Source organism: Bos indicus, chromosome 22, assembly GCF_029378745.1.
Source record: "Bos indicus isolate NIAB-ARS_2022 breed Sahiwal x Tharparkar chromosome 22, NIAB-ARS_B.indTharparkar_mat_pri_1.0, whole genome shotgun sequence".
NCBI lineage: Eukaryota > Metazoa > Chordata > Mammalia > Artiodactyla > Bovidae > Bos > Bos indicus.
This window is the reverse complement of record NC_091781.1, coordinates 51,984,380-52,003,257: the sequence shown is the minus strand read 5'-3', so window position 1 is coordinate 52,003,257 and position 18,878 is coordinate 51,984,380. Positions and strand designations below refer to the sequence as shown.

The 18,878-nt window shown below is 41.9% G+C and overlaps 1 protein-coding gene across 1 annotated transcript in view; it reads right to left on the bottom strand.

The window, feature by feature from the left end:
- SMARCC1 (SWI/SNF related BAF chromatin remodeling complex subunit C1) overlaps positions 1 to 18,878 on the bottom strand; it is a 125,561-nt gene that overhangs the window by 17,642 nt on the left and 89,041 nt on the right. Inside the window, exons 23-26 of the mRNA XM_070776781.1 lie at positions 17,958 to 18,072; positions 17,148 to 17,302; positions 11,707 to 11,841; positions 1,008 to 1,269 (exon numbers count right to left, since the gene is read on the bottom strand). Of these exons, the coding sequence (XP_070632882.1) occupies positions 1,008 to 1,269; positions 11,707 to 11,841; positions 17,148 to 17,302; positions 17,958 to 18,072 (667 nt within the window). The remainder of the gene's footprint in view (positions 1 to 1,007; positions 1,270 to 11,706; positions 11,842 to 17,147; positions 17,303 to 17,957; positions 18,073 to 18,878) is intronic.

Below are 18,878 nucleotides of genomic sequence, written 5' to 3'. Positions count from 1 at the left end.
AGGACTGGCTTGGGGGAGGAGGGAGGACTCATTATTCAGGTGACTGATAAATAAAGGGAAAGAATGAAGCATTTATCCAGGCTTTCTTGCAAGGATTGATTTTCAGCGTAACAAAATGACTGGTGAAGAAAAGCTTTTGTAACAAAAGAATCACTGCTAACAAATGTAGAATATAAATAAAGGCAGAAAGGACAATAAATTCAGGAATCTTATATTTTGCAACAGCTGATGAAATAACTGATCTAGGAAGCGATTCTCATTGGCAGGTGAAATCTTAAGTGAGTCATTTAATGGGGAACTTAGAAACACCAAAACCACTGGCAAACCTGAAGGTCACCAAGAGAGAACGGACACCACAGGAAAAATGTCTGCACTCCCAAAGTGACCCTAAACCTGCGAAAGTATCCAGCGCCATCCTGTGGTTTACTTATGGGAGATGTGTGGGAGGAGGAAAGAGGGGAGAAGCCATGTGAAATGACACCATGCACCTTGAGTGCACAATCAGGCACAGCCACAGGCTCAAGACCCGGATTTCTTCAACACATGAAGTGAAGCTGTGCAATAGGCATTTGGGGGCTTATTATGCTATTCTACTTTTACCTACAGAAGATTTCTACAACAAAAAGCTAAGAATGGCAGAAAGGTGATGATCACTGAAAATGCATCATTAAGAGATCACTGTACTTTTCTTTTCATGTCTATCTTTGAAATGTCAATTAAAAAAATAGTGTAGACAATCCAAGGATGAATTTTTAAGGAACTTTTGGGATATACTGCTGACCTATCCAAGAAAAAGGCATCATGCCAAGAGGACCCTGGAAAGAGAACCCAGCAGGCTTCATGTGCTGATGGCTACAAAGCCAGATTCACTTGTCTACCACATCCTGGATGATGACGGACATGCTGCACAGTCTCAGTCAGAAATCCCCAACGGTGAGGTCTGACCCTCTGATGCTCCGAGCACAGGGATGAGCCCAGCTGCATCTGTGAGCAGAGCTTCCTCTCACCTGGCTGGGGTGGATGAGGCGGTGGCATCTGGTGGTGCATCAGAGGGTAGGGAGGGGGCTGCTGATGAGGCATCATGCCAGGATGTCCTGCTGCTCCCAGCTGCGCCAGGCCGGGTCCTCCTGAGTGCTGGTGTGCCTGTTGAGGGTTCGGCCCATGCTGCTGCTGTTCCATTTGCTGTCGGGCTCGCAACTCAGCATATTTCAGCTGCTCCATGTGGAAGTTCTGGCGCTCCGTAAGCAACTGCTGCCTCTGTTGTTCTAACTGTTAAGAAAAGAAAGGGGAAGAGAAATGACACCAGGAGAGGCTTTCAGGATTGGATGCCAACACAGGACACCCACATGGTGCCTAAGTTCCCCAAACTTCATCACCGTTACATAGTCACCTCCTCTCCTGCAACCACCACAGTCAGAGAAAAGGCACTGCTTCTTGAGTAGCATGAAGTCAAGTTTTTCTCTATGTTAAGCATAAGATTTGCCTTTCCTTAGAACCTTCACCCCATGTGGGGCAACTGTACTCAGCACAGGTAATCCCTCTGTTGGCAGGCCTTCAGATATTTAAAAAATAGCTTCCACAACCACCTTACTCTTTCTCAGGTGACAGAAACACCTCTTGTCCTCTTGTTCCTTAAGATAGTTCCTTAAGATACTAGTATTTCAAGTCCAACCATTTTAGGTGCTCTCTTCTGAAAGTGATCCTTTTTGGCTACTATTTTAGAATGTGACATCACAGTTAAATCCTCTGCACGAGTGGACGTGGCCTTAGCTGCAAAGATACACATCTTCTAGATGGAACTTTGGCACTGCCACTGTAAATCTTAGCTACTTAGCTTCCAAGTAGCCAAAATTATACTGGGTGACACATTCACAGCATATTTTCAAAGTCTAAATAAAAATTTACATGACTTGTGGTCTGAAGAATATAAGTGCTTCAGTATTCAAGATAATCTTTCTGGGACCCAAATTAAAATAGAGAAATAAGAGAAGTTATTATAAATAAATAATAAATACGCTATTATAAATACATGAGAAGTTATTATATGTGGTAGAAAATTCAGAAACCATATGCCAAACAGTAGCACAGAATGGGTGGTCACCTTAAAAGCCATCAAAATTAAATCCAGAGCTGACAGAGAAAAATCATCTTTAACATGAACAAAAATAAAAATTCAGGTTTCTAAAGTAAGCATTATAAAGATCATAAGGAGGGTTTGATCTATTTCTACTCTATAATGTTCTACCCCACCATTTTCGAGAGCAAGATCTTATTCACTGGGAGGCATTTCTATAGCAGCCACAATGGCTCTTGGGCACTTGAGATATGGCTAATCTGAAAGGAGATGTACTATCAATGTAACATCCGCACTGAGTTTTGAAATCTGAAAAAAATCAATTTTTCATACTGATTACATGTTAAGAATAACACACATATATTGCATTAAAACATCTTTATGATTTTGTTTTTTTTTAATGTGGCTACTAGAAAATTTTAAATTACATATATGGCTCACTATATTGCTGTTGGAGAGCACTATTCCAAGTTAAGGAAATTTAACGTTTTGGCTTTCAGGAGCAGTCAGATTTATAGATAAATACTACATACTATCATTAGCAAAATCTAGGTAGAATATGCGTGAGTATTTGCTTGCGAATCTGGGCTCTTAGCAGAGAGCAGCTTGGGGAGAAGTCCCTGAGGAGCCTAGTGAGAAGCTTCATTGGCTGTCAGGAGTTAGCCAGGAGGGAATGTCCACAGATGGACTGGGTGTGGGAAGATAGGCCGTGGACACAGCATGAAGACAACCAGCATGGCCAGGTGAGGAGGAGAAGAAAGGGAGAGAACAGATGGCAACACTTATACCATGAGTGTGTTGTTCAGCTGGCTTGCAGAGAGTCTCCCTTGGGAGATGGAGATCTGAAAGAAAGGATTCTGTGAGTGGTTGAGGGTGATCAGGAGAGGAGACAGGGTGCTACTGCTACCGTGGTCTAACAGGTTGCTGGGAGCTCTTCCTAACAGCGACCGGAAGAGGCTAGAGCCCGGCTCAGTAACATACCCTTCTTTTCAGAATTGGAAAGGAGCTGTAAGAGAACAAAATTCTCAACAGCCAGAGAATCCTCTGGAAGTCCAGCTCTGCAAGATGACTAATCAGTGAGATAATGGAGGTAAAAGGTAAATAAAAAAAAAAAAGAGAGAAATCTAAAGACTCTGACCTAAGTCCTACGTTTTGCTTTCTTCTAACCATTCTTTCCAAGAAATTTAGCACTATCCTGAAGTTAGACTTACAAGGTTGCCAGAAAAGGACCTCAACCTACAGTCCTGTTGAGCCACTATTGCTCTGGACAGCTTGGCTGAAGTCCTGCAGTTACGTAAGAACTCAAGAATATAGGTCAAGATCTGCTTTATAAAAAGCTGAACTGTTACTGGAGGCAGATTTTGTGTCTCTGAAGGGAAATTTTACCTATCTCAGTGTTTGTTTGTTTTTAAACCAAACTAGCCTTTCTTTAGGAGCTGACCTTAGTATCAAAGTATTAATCTTGAAGAGAAAAATTTGCCCACCTTCCTTGTCTAGTGAAGTCGCTCAGTCATCTGACTCTTTGCAACCCCATGGACTGTAGCCTGCCAGGTTCCTCCATCCATGGGGTTTTCCAGGTAAGAATACTGGAGTGGGTTGCCATTTCCCTCTCCAGGAGATCTTCCCGACCCAGGGACTGAACCCAGGTCTCCCACATAGTAGGCAGATGATGCCACCAGGGAAGTCCAATCCTTTGTCTAAAATGAACTAACCTCAATTATACTATTTTCTCATGAGCTTCAATGATCACTTCAAAACATACAAAGTAATTAAAAGATAATTAGAAGAATTAAAAAGGATGTGATTAAATATATACACGCACATATACACACATACACACACACCTGGAAAGAACCCAATTTAAGCTTTAGACTAAATGTGCAATGCACAGGTCCTGTGAAGTGAGAGCAATGTCCACGGCAGGTTACCAGCTGGCTCCAGGAGGACCTGTTCTGGGGAGCATGCAGCAGAGCTTATGGACACATACTGGCCCCACCATACAAAAGGAATTTCTTTTGTTACAGGTAACTGACTATTGCTGCCTGCATGCTAAAGTTGCTTCAGTTGTGTCCGACTCTGTGTGGCTCTATGAACTGTAGCCCACCAGGCTCCTCTGTTCATGGGATTCTCCAGGCAAGAACACTGGAGTGGGTTGCTGTGCCCTCCTCCAGGTGGTTTTCCCAACCCAGGGACCGAACTCTCATCTCTTACGTCTCACCTGCCTTGGCAGGTGGGTTCTTTACCTTACCACTAGCACCACCACTGTTCCTCAGTCTAACTGCCACTTCTGTGGCAATCAAATGTGAACGTGAACTGTGAATTTTTGAGCAGAGTATGATAGTTCTGAGCAAATTTGAAATTCACAAAACCAATAACCCAGTGATTCTATATGTGGAAATCTGTGCTAGAAAACTGCATGTATGTTTGTATAAGGATAGTCATTAATGTATTATTTTTGATGTACATTTATGTCTGAGATACACTGAGCAGAAAAAAAGCAATTTGCAATAATAATATTTATATCAATTATATATATATATATATATAAAAACTTTATGGTCAACATACAAACATTATCTACTCATTGAAAATGTTCCGGAAGACACTAAATTATTAACAGTGATTATTCCTAGGAATAAATCTGAAGTCACTTTTTAATGTATTCGTAATATTTGTGTAATCCCAAAACAAAACACTAAAACTGACCAAGTTACATGCTTCAGATAACCTGACTTTCTTCTCTCCCTTTTCTATGATCAAAGACTACAGACAAGTCCCCACAGCGAAGCCAAATAGTGTAGATTACTCCCGTAACAGGGAGCTAATCAATCTGTTCACTTTCTTTCGCGGCTCCAATGTGGGTCTAGGGAACCCAGTATCATACAAAGCTGCCTGTGGCTCTGATCTAAAGACACCCCCGACCCCCACGGCATTCAAACTCTGCCTTCCTCTCCCTCTTCATTCCTACACTGTGTATGTATAAAGCAGCAAATCCAAGCAGAACCGGAACACAACAGAGCACTTTTCTACAAGACCCCAAACGCACACACAGCTGCAAGTGCAGCTGAAGTTCACACAGAGCTTCTCTCCCAACTTCATTTGCATAGAACAGGGAGGAGGGGTGGGAAAGAGTAAAAGAAGGTGGGGGCCTCAAAAATCCATCTACTCTGCCAAGGGTAGTGGCAGAGCCTTGAAGACTCTGACTACTTGGCCTCAGAACTGAAGTAAATAAACACACCTTCCTTTGAAAGGTTTGATATCAATGAACAGAAATCGACTTAAGAAAAAAGCGGGCATAATCATTCCTTTGTACACCTCTGGAAAAACAAAACAACACAACTGCATCTTTCTGCTTCCACACCTGCTTCTGGAGGTGGAAATTCCAAAGCGGAGCTGACATCATTTTTGTGACTGGTCACCTGTAAAGTCCTTGTAAAGTGCCTGCTGCCTGAAGCCCAATGTCTTTTCAAGTAAACTCGCTTCTAAGTATAGCTTTCTTAATCTCAGATAAAACTATCCATAATGTCATGGTGCCTGTCTACCAACAGATTCAATTACATGACAGGCAGTACAAAGACAAAAGGGGGCTACCCCAGTGGCTCAGAGGTATGAAGAAACCGCCTGCGATGCACTAGCCGCAGGAGATCTGGGTTTGATCCCTGGGCCAGGAAGATACCCTGGAGAAGGGCATGGCCACCCACTCCAGTATTCTTGCTTGGAGAACCCCATGGACAGAGGAGCCTGGCAGACTGCAGTCCTGTGTCCAACTCTAGTGTCACAGAGTCAGACACAACTGAAGTGACTTAGCACACATACACGCACAGAGACGAACTACTGTCAATACAAACACACAGGCAACTATTCTTCTGGGGCAGTATAAAATTAACTTTTTGCTAATTTTTCCTTAATTAGTCATAAGGGACTTCTGTGATTAGAGCACCATTGTCCCTGACTTCATGCTGTTCCCTCCTAACTCCCGCCCACCCGCCTACTCCTTAGTTTCAAACATGTCAGTCACGCTCCAGCCTCAAGAGTCTCTGATACTGGCTGTTTCTAGGCCTTAAAGACATTCACCCAATTGTCAGTTTGCTAAGGCCTACTCAGATGACATCTGTTAATACGCAAACCCTTCCCTTGCCTCTCCCAGTCTCACCTACCCATTGTGAAACATAATGGTATGTATACATACACAGTAATACACATGCATACAAATATACAGCACACAGCATCTAGCATCCTTCATTAATATTTAAGGTCTACTAAGTAAGCCTAACAGTTTTATTCACCAGTGTATCCGCAGTACCTAACATGCCTAGAACAAAGCAGGTGTTCAATAAACAGTTGCTAAATGAACCAATGAACTTAATCCACTGTCTGTGCCATGAATACTGCCAGATCTAGGCAGTAGATCTAAGTAGACTAAGGAGACTCTTGGCCTCCTTAGCAATCACACCTTCCTCTTCAGTTTTGGATTTGGACCATTAAAAAAAAAAAATAACCAGCTCAGATCATTCCTTCCTCTACCAGAAAGATCTCCTTGACAATCGGAGGCAGTCCTGAAATTGTCCCATCTTTTAGCTCATGGATGACCTTTCAAGTTGGCAACTATTTAACCATATTTTAACTACCTTTAAAGTCGAGCTCACAATTCTTTCAAACTTAACTACTGACATCATTAAAACTTAAAATGTACCTTTAATTGCAGCATCTCTCCCCGTATTCCTTCCCTTCCTGTAAGGTAATATATGTGGCTGTGGTGTACTATATTGCTCTAGTCACAGTCTTCCTGTAAGATTTTTATAGGTACTTTATGGTAATGTGTCAGGTGCCTCCAGAGCCAAAGTCTGTACTTTCTAGGGTGGGATGCAGGCTCTCTGGCCAAGGCGTGCAGAGCTCAGGTGAAATAAAAATAGGTAGTTAGGGAATATACAGAGTTTGTCTGGGAACTGACAAGATGAAAACTACTGACCCCAGTTAAGGTGAGGATGCTGAGCTGGCCCTGGGTTAGAAACTGTGCAGCCTTCCATGCCAAACGGATGACCTGACTTCCTCAAATGGCAGAATTTCTAAATCTCATAGAAATAAACAAGGAATGTTTGCCTGAGAAAGCCATGACTGAAACAACTACGATCTGACAATTTGTGTAACCAACATGAATATTTACGTTACAGCCTCCGCTGAATCCCCTTGGCCTCATTACCTGAAGTGGTATCTTTGTGTCAATCTCTTATCTACTCTCTCACCTCCTGAAGGTTTCTCACAGCTCTGAGTTTCCTACAATGTCTCTCTTTCAGAAGGTACATGATTTCTATACCTAGCCAAATGAGAGCATCAAGTCCAGAGGCTATAAACGAAATCAAGACACAGATCCTCATGGGCCTCCAAGTATTTCCTCCCCTTTAATTCAAGTAAGAATACTGTAGGTAGGGCCCAGGCCCTCCAGTTCTCTCCAACCTGCCACACAGCGCATGTCTGCCACCTGTTCCCTTGAATGACGTGTGCCATCCGTCTGGCATGGAAGGCTGCACAGTTGGGCAGACTCTCTGAGTTTCTAACCCAGGGCCAGCTCAGCATCCTCACCGTAACTGGGGTCAGTAGTTTTCATCTTGTCAGTTCCCAAACTGTGTATATTCCCTAAACTACCTTCATCCTGTAACAGTATTTTATGAACAGGCTATAACAAAACTACTGAGCTCTAATTATAGCTGCATTCATAGTATTTACACAAGATACTGAGTTGTTAATAGCCTTACTCTTACTTTCTAAATAAGACTCAAAAGAACATCTGATTTTTAAGGTATTAGAAGAAATTTCATACCTGATTCTGAAAGTCTAAAAAAAGATTTTTGAAACCTATTGCTGTATAAACAAAACCAAATGTTTACTTCAAAAAAGTATGTCCTGAAGCTACTGATCACCAGGCAGAGATGAGCAGGATCGGACTGACAGTGCACTGAGAGCTGGAGCCAGAGCACTGGGCAGTGGTTGCAACGTGCTGCTCCCAGCTCATCTGACCGCTCTTCTCAGTTTCAACTTTCATGAGTCATAACAGGGGCTTGTTAAAACCTTGCATATCTCAGTCTTCGGGTGAAAAAGAGGTAAGAATGGCTCATTTCTTTACAATTATGAAGTACTAGATTAAAACACAGAGCTGAACTAGCATAGGTTTGAGACCCAGCTCTGTCATTTATGAACTGTGCGATCTGTTCAAGCTCTAGAAACTTTGTCAATGAGAAGAGTTAACCAGAAATAGACTCACGCTCTCACCCAGCACCCTTGCTAGATTCTAAATGTCCATAATGTAAGCAAAGGCTTATAAATATTAACAATTTAATCTATAATTCTTGATAATTGATTTGCATAAAGAGGGCATATAAATATTTATTGAACACTTACTTTGTGTTCTAGGCAGTGTGCTAAGCACATGCCATAGTTCTCTCATTTCATCTTCACAACAGGCCTGGGAGGACAGGAAATCATCAGCAGGAAATAGCCAAGGCTTTGCTCGCCCACAGGATAACAGGAGAAAAATAGAATATGTCTTGCTGCTGCTAAGTCGCTTCAGTCGTGTCCAACTCTCTGCAACCGCATGGACTGCAGCCAACCAGGCTTCTCCACCCATGGGATTCTCCAGGCAAGAACACCGGAGTGGGTTGCCATTTCCTTCTCCAATGCATCAAAGTGGAAAGTGAAAGGGAAGTCTCTCAGTCGTGTCTGACTCTTAGCGACCCCATGGACTGCAACCTACCAGGCTCCTCCATCCATGGGATTTTCCGGGCAACAGTACTGGAGTGGCGTGCCATTGCCTTCTCCAGAATATGTCTTACTGTGCATGAAATGAATGGGAGCCATTTTACAGTTTGGAGGACTTTCTGGCTGTTGTGACAGCAAGCCTCCAAGCGGGCCCCTATGACCCTGCTCCCTAACACTGAGGACTTGCCCACTGAGCCCTGCCAACCTACGGGCACCCCCAGCCCCAGAATCAAGGCTGGGCTGTGGGGCTGACAGAATACAGCAGAAGCACAGGGCTGTGACTGACAAATTGAGGTTATAAAAGATACTGTGGCTTCCAGTTTGGCTGCTCTTTTATAGCTCTTTTCAGTCACTTGCTCTAAGAAGGGAAGCCACTTCATGAGGAACACTATGGAGAAGCCCATGCAGTAAGGGACCAAAGTCTCCTGCCCACAGCCTCGTGAACAAGCTTGGAGGTTGTGTCCACCAGCCCCAGCTGAGCCTTACGAAGATGGCAACATAATCAGAGACGCTGAGCCTGAGGCACTCAGAAAAGCTGCTCTCAGATTCGTAACCCCTAAGAAGTGTGTGAGGTACTGTTTTCAGTCACTGCTTTGGGGTAATTTTTTTACACAGCAGTAACTAATACAGATATGTTACTGATATTCAGTGCCTAGGGCTAGGGACTGTCTTACACAATAAACTGTCCTGCCCCAAATGTTGATTTACAAAAGACAGGTTGATCACCAAAGGATTTGAGAAGAGCAATCTTGTGTGGTGAAAAAGATTCAGCAGAATGTTTATCCATGTTTTTGGTTGTGCTTTTTTATTCAGACTATTTTGTAAAATGTTTTATGAGCTCAATTAGAATTTAACATTAAAAAAAAGATTCAAATAAGAAAAACACAGAGCAGTTAATTTGAGATAAATAACTATTAAAACTCCAGAGCACAAGGAAAATTTGGAAGGGCTAAGAACCATCACACACTACCCCCAGATGTCTGAGAATCCGTGGAGAGAACCAAGGAGGGACTGAGGGCTCTGCCATTCCAGGGGACACAGTCTTCCACTAGGGGGGTTTAAGAGTGATGCATCCACAGGCTCACCCTCTGAAGATAAAGTGTTTTATTTTTAAAGCTGAGAAAAGAGCCCCATGACAATCTAGACATAACTGTATTAAGTACCCACACAGGGTCATGCTAATCTTCCAGGCTAACATATTAGTTCTGCTTCATGAATGGCAGCATGGCATCCAGGTGCCAGGGGGAACTACACAATCATCATGTGAATTCTGTATGTGTCGATAATCCATTCTATAGAAATAGCTCCCTGTTGTTCCAAATACCCTACAAGAGGCTATCAAATGACAAAAGGGCAGCTTCTTAGGGTAAGATAAACACAACCACTCATTCTTCAACGTTCCAGCTCACCTCTTGGATATTTTCTCTAACATCCTCTCCACATCTTCCAGGTTATGTTCCCATAGGAACTGAACACACAATACTGTCACCTGGTCTCTGTCTTCCCTGTTAAATTAACGTCAAGTCCCCAAAGTTAAACTTTCTTTTCTACTTTTCCAGCTTCTGACACATGCATTTATTCAACAGACACTTACACAAGCACCCATGATGTGCCAGTGGTGTGTGAACAAAGACACTCTAAAGAGTATATACTCTGGTAAGAGAGTCGCGTGCATGAACTAGCATTTACGGTACAGAAGTGCTCTGTTAGGCTGCCACAGCAGCAGAGACGGAGGACACATCACCCACAGGTGCAGGAGGTTGGCAAAGAGCAGGAAAAACACCTTGCTGGTGGAAAAGCAGGTGCACACAGGTGGAAGAGAACACAGCCATGAAGGAAGCCTGCATCTGGCGTGCGGCGGCATGGCTGGTGCTCAGAGCCGCAGATGGGACAGGGTGGCCACAGCTCCTGGGACAGGAGAGGGCAGGGGACGTGAGAGATACTCACACAGCTATGGGACCGGGGATATGAGAGTACAGGGTGTGGATAGGGTAGTTACCGAAGCAGCCTGTTCCTCACGGGGCCAGAATATAAGAGGCAGAACAAGTCCTAGGACAAAATGAAAATGGGCTACTGTGATAGTTACTGAGCTAGTCAACATGAATCTGCCAGAGGACTTGCCTGGACTGACAATAAAGAAAGAGTTAAACAGATGCAAATGGATCCTTAAGATTAAAACTATTCTGGAATGATTTAAGGTTGTCTCATTTACAGAGACCAGCATATGGCATGCTGACAAAGAAATCAAAACAATCCGAAAAATTCCTAACTACTAAATCCTCAAACTTAGCCATTATTTAGAAAAGTCATCAATTCCTTTCCTGGTCAACTCATCCAAAAAAACTTCTCCAGAGAACTTGATCTCTGTTTCTCAAACAAAAAAAAAAAGTTCCTTCGGAGCATCAAATGTTCCCCTGCTTCTATGTTTCTTGCTTCTTGTGGCTTCTCTTCTTATTCTTGGCCTTTGCTGTAATTTTTTTAGACCTGTTTGGGGCATATAAAAAATGTACACCCCTGCAAAATGCTGCTTATAACTACTACTCGAGACCTGGTTCTCCATAAAAGAGGGGGAACATAACACACAGGTAATACAGTAAGTATAACATCCGACTACTGAAGAAGGGAGAATCTGATACCTTCAAGTATCTGCAAAGCTAAGAAGTGTAAGAAGCTGAGGCTTAGATAATTATTTTTAGACTTCCTTTAATTTACCATCACTGACTGATAATCCTTTTGAAAGGCAAAGCAAATACAGAAAAAGTTAAATGATAGAGATGGAGACCAACAAATTAGGTTACCGTATTTTCTTTAGTTTGTGTTTTATAAAAAGTGATCCAAGTTAACTGTCAAAAAACCACTATAAAATTCCCAATACTTACAGCTTCTTTCTCTCTGTCCATGATAGTTTCTAGTTCTTCAAAATGTCGAAGTTTAATCTCCAGTTTCTTCATTTGTGTCTCAACCAGAAGAGCTACCAGAGACTTGATCTTCCTCTCTTCCACGGCAGCCAGGTGCTAAGGGCAAGAAATCATTTGAAGTATTCAGGTAAATATTTGCTTAGAAAACAGTAAGACAATGCTGAAATTGCTACTGAAAGTGGGAATTATGTAATTAAGAATGGTGCCCTAGATGCCCTCTTTGTGAGTTTCTAGCATTTATTTCAATTTAACAACTATCCATGCCTCAATTTCTAGTACTTAACAGATATAAATCAACCCTTTTTAAGGATTAAAAGGCAACTTCTACCATGAAAATCTACTCTCTTCAAAGAGCCCACCAGGGAAGGGAGAATGAATCAGGGCCTTGATGGGCAAACAGAAGGACACAATGGCCCACAGGGCACTTCCCCATCTGCCACTGAGCCTGCCTCCAACCCTCACTCTGTAACTCTGCCCTTCCCTGCTCAGGAACTGTCCAGGGGCAGGCAAGCAGTGGTCTCCCTCAGCGCCCAACATACAGATGCACAGCCCCTAGTGAGGGTCTACTGGGAACAGGGAGGAAAGAAGGTGAACAATACTTCACCCCTAGTTTGAAGATACACAGGAAGACATTCTGGAAGAATGTATCACTCACTCCCTGCAACAGGACTGATGAGTCCTATTCTCGTTTTCTGTCAACTCAGCAGCACCCAGAGGAAAATGCCACATCACTCAGAGAAGATGAGGATCACCCAGAGAGGACGAGGATGCCATACTTAGCCAATGTCCTGACTATGTGCAAAGGGTCAATCCCACCTTCTCCACACACCATCCAAGAGCTTACACACTCCCAACTACACACCCCCAACACTATTTTCCACTATTTTATCAGCTGAATTTGTGTGCTTATCTTGCTTCTACACAAGGTTTTGAGAATTAACACAGGGTGGCTGTCTTACTGATCTGTATTTCTTATAAAATCTAGAAGGAGTAAACATGCACAAGGAGTTTAATATAGTTTTGGGGACCTAAAGAGAACACCGATTAAATAAGAGCCTTATTTTTCATTCTTTTATAGTTGATAAAGAAAAATAGTTTTATACTTTTGGAGACTTATCTGCAAGAAGATTCAGAAGTGTAGGCGAAGGATTTTATGAAAGAATCTATAGCTTTTAATGGTCATGTTTGCCTCCTTAAACTACATTAAGCTGCATCAATCATACCAAAAGTTAAAATAAAGATTACATGATTCTAAGTCTGCTATCACTGACAGTATTATAATTCTGTACTTCTGATATAAAATTCAATATGCAAGGAGGTATAAAATAAAAAGTGACTTTCCTTCTCATTTGTGTCTCACCCTTCACAAGAGACTAATGTTACCAGTTTCTAGTTTTGTTTTGCTTTTTGAAATGAGAATGGGAATCCTAGAACTCTGCTGGCTTCTGCGGAAAATGTTTTACCTTTTTGAGAGTAATACAGGAACTTAGGGAAAATGAAAGTGAAAGTCGCTCAGTTGTGTCCAACTCTTTGCGACCCATGGACTACGGTCCATAGAATTCTCCAGGCCAGAATACTGGAGTGGGTAGCCTTTCCCTTCTCCATGGGATCTTCCCAACCCAGGGATAGAACCCAGGTTTCCTACATTGCAGGCGGATTCTTTACCAGCTGAGCTGCAAGGGAAGCCGGGGAACTTAGGGATATCCCCACTCATTAGCAAATAAATACAGCAAAATACTTCCTCTCAAAACTGAAGATCACAAGTTATTAAACAAAAAGGGATTATTACCATGTAAGAAAATAAACATTTAAAAAAAGATCCACAGCAATGAACTTTGGAGATTTAAGATCAAAAGACTGAAAATTCTAAAAATTTTCAGACAGACCAAAAAGAAAAAAGGTTACAAACAAAAATTCAGATTATGTTAGACTTCTCAAAAGGAAAACTAGGTTTTTGAAAACAAAGGTAAAAATACCTTCCAAATTTTGATAGATAATAAAGTTCAGTCTAGAATTTCAAGTACAACTTAATTAGATGCAAAATAAAGACAAATTTCCAAAATCAAGGACTCAAAATCCTACACACGCTATTCAAGAATGTGTTCTGGTTAACTTCATGTAAAATGAGAAAAAGATACAATTTTCCTATCTCGAGAGAGAATTTCAGGCATAAGGGAGCAAGTTATGAAGTATTTCTGAGGGATAAGAAAAAAAAATCTTCCTGATGTCCTAAAACTAACACCCACTTACCATGAAGACAAATCTCCTTTTTAAAGCAGGTGGGTATGGCGTAGTAGTAGAAAAGAAACCTGAAGGAAATGTCTGCTGCTGCTGCTGCTAAGTTGCTTCAGTGTCCAACTCTGTGCGACCCCATAGACGGAAGCCCACCAGGCTCCCTGTCCCTGGGATTCTCCAGGCAAGAACACTGGAGTGGGTTGCCACTGCCTTCTCCAATGCATGAAAGTGAAAAGGGAAAGTGAAGTTGCTCAGTCATGTCTGACTCTTAGCGACCCCATGGACTGCAGCCCACCAGGCTCCTCCATACATGGGATTCTCTGGGCAAGAGTACTGGAGTGGGGTGCCATTGCCTTCTCCAAAGTAAATGTCAATGTGGTCTTAAAAAAAAAAAAAAAAGTGATTTCTGCTATCTTATGAGAACTGAATCCTACTGCTACTGATAAAGGAGGACATACTCTATTTTCTGGAGTTTCTAAGTTTATCCAGCAGTAGTTCTGGATGGTTTCTTCCAGCTAAACCCAGATGGAAGGCATGGACGGCACTAAGCCAACAGTGCTTTCTCACACCCACACACCACTCTTCAGGTGAGTTAGTCCACAGCTTGTCAGTAGGTGGGATGAAAAAGCCGATCTCTCTACCCAAAAGCTCCTCATCTGGCAAGGATGGGGAAAGCCAGAAAGCATGCCCACTCTATATGTTTCGGAGCTAGATCTAGAACCTCTAATTACCACTCCATGTCAGAGTGTGACAAACAATTAAAATGTATCAAGGAAAACTCTTAATAACAAAGCTGTTTATAGACTCAGAAGAACAAAAACGAGAATAACAGAAAACTTGGATAGGCCAGATAAGTTGTACTAATTACAGTAATTTAAGTAAATTCCTTACTCCTTAATTACCATGTAGCACAAAAATGATTATGTGTGCTGTGAAATGCATCAGATCCAGCTGTAAGTGGCACGGAACAATTCGTGCACCAAGTCATGTAGTGTGAACATCTGTAACACTTTCACAAGTCAGTGGAAGACACAGGTATTCCAAGAATGAAGACCCAAGTTCCAAGTCTATTAGAAATAAAGAGTGAATGATTGATGAGGGAGTGGAAATTCAGTGACCTGGACAGAAAATGTTCTTTAGACACTCTTCTAAACATTGTACGGACTATCCAAGGGCCACAGTAATTGACCCGTAAGAGCAGTTCCTCTGTAATGAAGGAATCGAACAGCAGTGGCAAGGTGGTCAGTGGTACAAATGTTTGTGCCCAAAGCACAAAAAGACCCTTGAGACTTTTTATGGTCATCTACCACTTTAATTCCTTCTTTGGCAACTTACAATGAAGCACACACAGTAGTACAGAGAGGAGAAATAATGGGAAGAGCCAGTGAGACTTCAGGACAGATGGGCGAGAAATGACACCTGAGAACTGAGAAGGGTCCCGTTCAGGGAAGATCCCCAAATTCCCTCAGGGGTTCGAGTCTGAAGAGACAAGAGAGGTTAATTTAAGAGAGTACCATGATCATATTGGTATTTTTAAAGGCTTTTCTGCATATGATTTCTTTCATAAGAAGTAACTTGTTAGGCGGCAAGCAGCATCTACTTCTGGAGGGAAGCAGTCACTGGAAGGGATATGAAAAGGCTAATGCTGAGCAGGTAAGGTTATATATACAGCTTGACATGGGTGCTGTTTATGAGCCTATAGGTGGGTTCAGCCTGTGAAAAAATGTACTAGTTGTAGACACATGTATCTACTTGTGTCTAAGTTATACTTCAATGCAAAGGTGACCTGAGTGAAGACTGGGTGGACAGCTGTGTCTTTCAATTCAAAGGCACAAAGGAGGGAAGCCCTCCTGACTTGGCTCCTTTTTAGAGAAAACATGCCCAATTGATGACAGCATGAACAGAAATAACTTGGACAGCTTAGAAACAATGAGATAGCCAGGAATCCAACCTCGCAGAAGATAGACTCAAAAAATGCCTCCAATGAAGGAAGAACAAAACCAAACAAATATGAAACAACCGTCAAATTGCTGTCCCCATCAGTATTCACTAAAACAAGAGTACCTCTCACAAATTCCTAGACATCGGGGGTGGCAGACAAGACAGAATACCTAAAATTAGACTTAAGAACCATGAAGATCAGGACACATCTTTGGAAAAGACTGGCAAGTATGAATATGCAAGACCTTAATCTACTGTGAAATTAACATTCAGCTGGGGTATCTGACTGAACAATTCTGTGACCCCTGAGCAACCCTCCCCAACACCGTCTGCACCTGTATCAAATGGGCAGGCACCCGAACAGTGCTCTTATGGTTTGAACTGGGTCATCAGTGGATCTGTGTGGCATGTTATAAAGTCATGCCACACAGATCAAACACTTGCAGAAACAGTTTACAACAGCTAAATAGTCTGGGGTAATTAAACACCATGAAAAACATCTTTACCAATGGATCAAGAACAGGTCCAGATAAAAATAATTAGCCATGTCCTAATAACCACTGCTTAAAATGTGGTGACCTATAATGAAAGGAGACTACTTTTGAGGGTAAAATAGAAAAGGGGTGAATAGACTTTTTAAACTTCACATATTCATGCCTGGAATGCTTTAAAGTGCTAACTTAACACAAAGCAGGGAAAATAACATTCTCTTTTCTTCTTAAATATGCTGGGAAGCCAATACCATGTTATAAATAGAGAAAACCACCCCCAGAAAAGCTGGCAAATTCAAGAAGAAAAAGAGCTATTTTAGGTTCCTTCTTGTTCCTTCCAGTCTGTAAAAGCAGGGTGAAGTATTTATACAAGGAAACAGATTTTTGTCTTAAAAATTACAAATATTTCAATCTGGTTGAAGTTATTGGAACTACAGTCCAAGACAAGTTCTGCAGGCACATTTGAGAGACTTTAAATTCTGCCTTCAATCACTGCAGTCTTCAGAAGACTGAATGAATGACACAATGAATGACTCGAAAGCAGCCACCATTTAGGCCCAGGTCTATTTCCACCATCCTCCTGCCCATGGAATTCTTAACCTAGAAATGTCATTCAAACAAACAGTCATCCATGAGGTGCAAGGCTCTCTATACTAAATATTCCCAGTAACGTCAAAACAATACAGCCATTCATGGCTTAAGAGAGCACTAGGAAAAGAGCTGTCAGGGGCAAACCTTGGCTTTCGTTGCAGCTGAGGCAAGAGCAGCTGCTGCGGCTGTGGCTACGTTTCCTTCAGAAATTTCATGTTCTACTTTCTTCTTCCCAACATCACTTTCTCTTTCTTTACAAGAATCAGTGAGTTCCTTGTTCTCTTCAGCCTCCTTTTCTTCTGGGGGGAAAAAAATCAGAAAGCTTTACTACCAGTGTGCCTAGTCTGAATAAGCCATCTTACTTCTCACCTCTGCCACATGACGAACTAGGACTGATGTTACAAAGAGATCCCAGTGCCTTTCCCTTCTTAAGGTTTCTGTTGATCCACTCCATGCATGTTAGTTGGCTTCTACTTGAGATGGATTTTCTAAATAGGACACTCTGTCTTCTCTGAGCTCTCTATGTAGTTTCCCTTGCATATAAAGGAAAATTCAGGGGAGCTAAGTCCTAAGACCAAAATGTTTGTTCATCAGTCAATGAGATGCTCTGGGAAATCCTAGGGTCTGGAGGAAATCAGAAGCCGAGAACAGGCACCTCTGGAAGCCTTTCGAGTCAGGCAAGATGGGACATGCCAGCAACGAACTGGAAAGAAAATGCACTGAAGTACTGACTTCAGTCACAGCTGAACAACTTGCTTGTCTCTGTGTCGCTGAAAACAATGTAGTCACCAGCATGTTGATGGTGCCTCAGTGCAAAATAAAACTCAAATTCATATTTACTGTTAAGAAACATGTAGCAAACGAAGGACTATTTCTACACAATTTAACTGCTCACATTTCTCCAGTGCTTTTAGTGTTTTACATAAGAAAATCCAAAGAGTTTCCTCAAATTACCTGATTTGGTATCCTCACTAACTTCACTATCCTGTTCCTTTTCACTGTTTTTTTCATTTTCTCCGTCTTGTGCTTTATCACCTTCATCAGTTTCATTTTCCCCTTTGTTTTCTGCCTGAAAGGGGTACAAAAGAAAAGGATAGAGAGTGAGAAAAAGAAAACAAAAGGTCCTTTTACAAGTGATGTTATCTTAGAATAACAAAAGGTTCCACTATTTTTGGCAACAGGTGGACTAGGTTCAGAGAAGTCTTGCAGAAAAAACCTGGAAAAAAGTCAATAAATTCTGAAAAATACCTCTCACTATCCACAACTCCTGAATGCTCATGAGACTTCATGTTTCTTAAGTACAGTCCCACCCTTTCTGATATAATGCTGGGGACAGTGTCCAGAAGAGTGTCAGTGTGACTTACTTACTGGTTAAACAAACAAACACATGGTTAGTCATCTGTATGCTTAGTTGCTTAGTCGTGTCTGACTCTCTGTGACCCAGTAGACTGCATGCAGCTCGCCAGGCTCCTCTGTCCTTGGGGACTCTCCAGGCAAGAATACTAGAGTGGGTAATCTTTCCCTTCTCGAGGGGATCTTCCCAATCCAAGGATCGAACCCAGGTCTCCTGCATTGCAGGCAGACTCTACCACCTGGGCCACCAGGGAAAGTACTAAAAGTATTTAAAATGCACAGTACAAGAAGGTCCTACTGTACAGCAGAGAACCATATTCAGTATGCTATAATAAACCATACTAGAAAATAATGTAAAAAATGTATATATAATTATCATTTTGCTGTACAGCAGAAATTAACATAATATTGTAAATCAACTATACTTCAATATATAAAATGAATAAAAATACATAAAATGTACAGTATCAACCAAGAAGCAAAATGAAATGCTGCCAAAATTAAAAGTTGACAAAGCTCTTC